This window comes from Mandrillus leucophaeus, unplaced genomic scaffold (genome assembly GCF_000951045.1).
Source record: "Mandrillus leucophaeus isolate KB7577 unplaced genomic scaffold, Mleu.le_1.0 Scaffold53, whole genome shotgun sequence".
Taxonomy (NCBI): Eukaryota; Metazoa; Chordata; class Mammalia; order Primates; family Cercopithecidae; genus Mandrillus; species Mandrillus leucophaeus.
Window position 1 is genome coordinate 792,094 of NW_012105697.1, and position 5,552 is coordinate 797,645.

Below are 5,552 nucleotides of genomic sequence, written 5' to 3' on the forward strand. Positions count from 1 at the left end.
AGTGCAGCTTTATTTACAGTTACCAAGATAGAGGCAGTCTAAGTGACCACCACTGGATGAATGGAAAATGTGGTGCCTGTTGGGTACACTGCCTACTGCCTGGGTTACGAGATTATTGGGACCCCAAGCCTCAAAAAGGAAACATAGTAGGCTGGGCACGGTGGCTCACACCTGTAATCCCATCACTTTAGGAGACCAAGGCGGGTGGATCACTTGAGGCCAGGAGTTTGAGACCAGCCTGGCCAACGTGGTGAAACCCTGTCTCTACTAAAAATACAAAAAAGTTATCCAGGCGTGGTGGTGGGCGCCTGTAGTCCCAGCTACTTGGGAGGCTGAGGCAAGAGGATCGCTGGAACCAGGGAGTTGGAGGTTGCAGTGAGCTGAGATTGCACCATTTCACTCCAGCCTGGGTGACGGAGCGAGACTCCCTCTCAAAAAAAAAAAAAAAAAAAAATTGGTATTAGTTACACAATGGAATACTCTTCAACCTTAAGGAAATCCTCTCTTCTTTAAAAATTGCCAGTTTTATTTCAGTTGGAGATCACTTCTTAGCATAGTATTTCCTATCTTTAATGGATGGGTGAGGGTTTTTGTTTTTTTTTTTTTTTTTTGAGACGAAGTTTCACTCTTAGCGCCCAGGCTAGAGTAGAATGGCACGGTCTCGGCTCACTGCGACCTCCGTCTCCCGGGAGGGAGCGATTCTCCTGCCTCAGCCCTCCAAGCAGCTGGGATTACAGGCGCCTACCACCATGCTCACTAATTTTTGTATTTTAGTAGAGAGGGGGCTTCATGTGGGCCAGACTGATCTCAAACTCCCAATCTCGGGTGATCTGCCCACCTCGATCTGTCCACCTCGGCCTCCCATTGTTGGAATTACAGGCGTGAGCAACCATGCCCAGCCAAGGGTTTTTACCTCTAGCTGGCCTCCAGAGGTTACAAGTTTGAAAATAGGAGAAGGAAACCCAGAGAGTTGTAAACTTACGAGGGTCGGGGCTCTGAAAAAGATGCAGTTTCTTTCTGTGCCGATCGCGCTCACACAAACATGGTGAATGTTCCTAAAACCCGCCGGACTTTCTGTGAGAGGTGTGGCGAGCACTATCCCCCACAGAGTGACACAGGGCAAGGATTTTGGTGTGCCCAGGGGAAGCAGTGTTACGGCAGGAAGCAGAGTGACTACGGTGGGCAGACGAAGCCAGTTTTCTGGAAAAAGGCTAAAGCTACAAAGAAGATTGTGCTAAGGCTTGAGTGCATTGAGCCTATCTGCAGATCTAAGGATGCTGGCTAAAAGATACAAGCGGCCGGGAGCGGTGGCTCACGCCTGTAATCCTAGCACTTTGGGAGGCCGAGGTGGACGGATCGCGAGGTCAGGAGATCGAGACCATCCTGGCCAACATGGTGAAACCCCGTCTCTACTATATAAATACAAAAAACTAGCCGGCTGAGGTGGCGGCGCCTGTAGTCCCAGCTACTCGGGAGGCTGAGGCAGGAGAATCGCTTGAACCCGGGAGACGGAGGTTGCAGTGAGCCGAGATCTTGCCACTCCAGCCTGGGTGACAGAGTGAGACTGTCTCAAAAAAAAAAAAAAAGGATGCAAGCATTTTGAACTGGGAGGAGATAAAAGACCAAGTGATCCAGTTCTAAGTGTTGTCTTTTATGAAGGCAATAAAATCTTGAGTTTATATTAAAATGCAAATCTCTCCCCCCCTCCTCCCCTCCGTTTTCCTTTTTCAGAAGCAGCTTTGAAATCATTTAATAAAAACAAGCCTTTATCATTAGGTAAGTTACTCATTTACATCTTTTATTCTTCATGTGAGATTTGGGGACTTGGGGCTTTAAGAAGAGACAGTGCTGACTACTAAGAATGTAAAGAAATGCCGGACTTCTCATCCCTGCTTCCAGGACGGAGCCGGTCACACAGGTGGGTAGCAGTAAGCCCTGGGAAGCTGAAACACGATAGCATTTGTTGGAAATCTATAAATACATACAAAGTGGGGAAGGGTAAGCTTGGCCTTTGAAAGTGGATAAGCTAGAGACTTTTCTTTTTTGAAATGGAGCCTTGCTCTGTCGCCTAGGCTGGAGTGCAGTGGCACAATCTCAGCTCACTGCAACCTCCGCCTCCCGGCTTCAAGCAATTCTCCTGCCTCAGCCTCTGGAGTAGCTGGGATTACAGGCACCCACCACCAGGCCTGGCTAGATTTTTGTGGTTTTTATAGAGATGTGTAGAGATGGGGTTTCACTATGTTGGCCGGGCTGGTCTTGAACTCCTGACCTCAAGTGATCTGCCCACCTCAGCCTCCCAAAGTGCTGGAATTGTAGGCGTGAGTGAGTTACCACACCTGGCTTTTTTTTTTTTTTTTTGAAATGGGACTTCACTCTGTCACTTAGGCTGGAATGCAGTGGTGCAATCATGGCTCACTGCAGCCCTGACCACCCAGGCTTAGGCGATCCTCCTGTCTCAGCCTCCTGAGTAGCTGGGACCACAGGCACTTGCCACCCCACCTGGCTAATTTTTTCACTTTTTGTAGAGACAGGGTCTTGCCATGTTGCCCAGGCTGGTCTCGAATTACTAAACTTAATCAGTCCTCCCACCTTATCCTCCCAAAGTGCTGGGGTACAGGTGTGAGCCATGACACCTGGCCCTTACCAGCTATTTATATCCTGAAGATTTTTGTTTTTTTGAGATGGGTTCTTGCTCTGTTACCCTGGCTTGATTGCGGTGGCACAATCATAGCTCATTGCAGCCTCAACCTTCCAGGCTCCAGAGATCCTCTTACCTCAGACTCCTGAGTAGCTGGAACTACAGGTGTGCCCTGCCACACCTGACTAATACTTGTATTTTTGGTGGGGACAGTTTCACTGTGTTGCCAGATACGGTGTCAAACTCCTGGTCTCGTGATCCTCCCACCTTGGCCTCCCAGAGTGCTGGGGTTACAGACATGATTCACCACACCTGGCCATGAAGACTTTTTATTTTATTATTATTTTATTTTTATTTTTATTTTTTTGACAAAGTCTCACTCTTTTGCCCAGGATGGAATGCAGTGGCATGATCTTGGCTCACTGTAACCTCTGACCTCTGCCTCCCAGGTTCAAGCGATTCTCTTGCCGCAGCCTCCAGAGTAGCTGGGATTACAGGCACCCGCCACCACACCCAGCTAATTTTTGTAATTTTGGTAGAGTTAGGAGTTCACCATGTTCGTCAGGCTGGTCTCGAACTCCTGACCTCGTGATCCACCTGCCTCAGCCTCCCAAAGTGCTGGGATTGTAGGTGTGAGCCACTGTGCCCAGCCTCATGAAGACCTTTTTTGAGACAGTCTTGCTCTGTCACCCAGGCTAGAGTACAGTGGTACAATCTCACTGCAGCCTCCGCCTCCCAGGTTCAAGAGATTCTCCTGCCTCAGTCTCCCTAGTAGCTGGGATTACAAGTGCCTACCACCACGCCTGGCTAATTTTCGTATTTTCAGTAGAGACAGGGTTTCACCATGTTGGCCAGGCTGGTCTCGAACTCCTGAGCTCAAGTGATCTGTCTGCCTCGGCCTCACAACGTGCTGGGATTACAGGCGTGAGCCACTGCGCCTGGTGGTGAAGACTCTAAAGGCTCTTCTCAGACAAGCCTTTGTCCTGAGGGTCACATGCCCGTGTCCAGCTGCCTCCCCAGCATCTTTTCAGGAGTTCCATGGACTCGCCCCTTCATTATCCAGGGTTAAGCTGCAGATATTATGATTCCACCTTGTTCTTTTTTTTTGTTGTTTTTTCTTTTTGAGATGGAGTCTCACTTGCTTTGTTGCCAGGCTGGAGCGCAGTGGTGCAAATCGTGGCTCACTTCAGTCTCCGCCTCCTGGGTTCAAGCAATTCCCCTGCCTCAGCTTCCCAAGTACCCGGGACTACAGTTGCTCACCACCATGCCCGGCTAATTTTTTGTGTTTTAGTAGAGATGGGGCTTTTCACCCTGTTGGCCAGGATGGTCTCAATCTCCTGACTTAATGATCCACCTGCCTCGGCCTCCCAAAGTGTTGGGATTACAGGCGTGAGCCACCCCACCCGACTGATTCCACCTTGTACTTATATTCTTTCCCAGTTCATTTTAAATGTATCTACTTCATCAGAAACTAGGGAGTTAGGCCCCGCAGGCAGATAACCTGAGGTTGGGAGCTCGAGACCAGCCTGACCAACATGGAGAAACCCTGTCTGTACTAAAAATACAAAATTAGCCGGACATGGTGGCGCATGCCCGTCGTCCCAGCTACTCGGGAGGCTGAGGCAGGAGAATCACTTCAACCCAGGAGGCAGAGGTTGCAGTGAGCCAAGATCGCGCCACTGCACTCCAGCCCGGGCAACAAGAGCAAAACTCCGTCTCAAGAAAAATTAGGCAGTTAATCCTCAAAGCCTTTCCAGTGACCTTATGCGTGAGTACTGTGTGTGTGTCTGTGTGTCTGTTTTTCACGCCTTGAGTTCTGAACTTTTAGAATTCGCACCAGAAAGGCACCTAAACCTGGGATCATGGCCTAATGCACTTGCACTTTTACATCCAGTACCTCGTCAACATCCTTTTTAGTAATCTAGTAAGTTACCTCATCTAGGCTTAACTATTGAGACTCAGTGGTCGCACTTGAGCCATCTTGGAGGCCCACTGCCAGCACAGCAACAGGCCAGTAATGCCCCCCCTTTTTCTTCAGGGATAACACGGAAAGAAAGAGAACCTGTAGACGTGGAGGAAATGCTGGAGCGTTTCAAAGCAGGAACACTAGGTGGGTGACAGGACCTCTGATGCTGGAGTCAGCTGAGGGAAGCTGCCCCTTCTTGCTGCTTTCTCCTGTTCCTTTTAAGAACCCCATCTCTTTCCGATCTCTTCCTCCGCTATTCTTAATCTGCCTGCTGTCTCCTAGAGAATTCCAACCTCCCTTCCGTAAGAATAACGGGAAGAACAAACGTTGCGGAGAATTAGAACCAGTCTGTAGAAAGTTAGGAGCGTGGTGCAGTTTTGTTTTTGTTTTGAGATGGAGTTTCTCTGTCGCCCAGGCTGGAATGCAGTGGTGCGATCTCTGCTCACTGCAACCTCCACCTCCCAGGTTCAAGCGATTCTCCTGACCCTCCTGCCTCAGCCTCCTGAGTAGCTGGGATTGCAGGTGCCTGCCACCACACCCAGCTAATTTTTTTTTTTGAGATGAAGTCTTGTTCTTGTCATCCAGGCTGGAGTACAGTGGTATCATCCCTGTTCACTGCAGCCTCCGCCTCCCAGGTTCAAGTGATTCTCCTACCTCAGCCTCCCAAGTAGCTGGGATTACAGGTGCACGCCACCAAGCCCAGCTAATTTTTTCTTTTTTTGTATTTTTAGTAGAGACAGGTTTCACCATCTCAGTCAGGCTGGTCTCGAACTCCTGACCTCAAGAGATCTGCCCCCTTCAGCCTCCCAAAGTGCTGGGATCACAGGCATGAGCCACAGCACGCGGCCTTCTTTAAATTCTTTACAAGTTGACAGGTGGCCAGGCACGGTAGCTCACGCCTGTAATCTCCCAGCACTTTGGGAGGCTGAGGCGGGTGGATCGTGAGTT

General features: G+C 49.6%; 1 protein-coding gene and 1 pseudogene across 1 annotated transcript in view; both read left to right on the forward strand.

Annotated features, from left to right (window-relative positions):
- NLRP2 (NLR family, pyrin domain containing 2) overlaps positions 1-5,552 on the forward strand; it is a 43,680-nt gene that overhangs the window by 2,520 nt on the left and 35,608 nt on the right. Inside the window, exons 2-3 of the mRNA XM_011997014.1 lie at positions 1,732-1,776; positions 4,677-4,748. Coding sequence (XP_011852404.1) covers positions 1,732-1,776; positions 4,677-4,748 — 117 coding nt within the window. The remainder of the gene's footprint in view (positions 1-1,731; positions 1,777-4,676; positions 4,749-5,552) is intronic.
- Positions 1,043-1,685, forward strand: LOC105551663 (annotated as a pseudogene).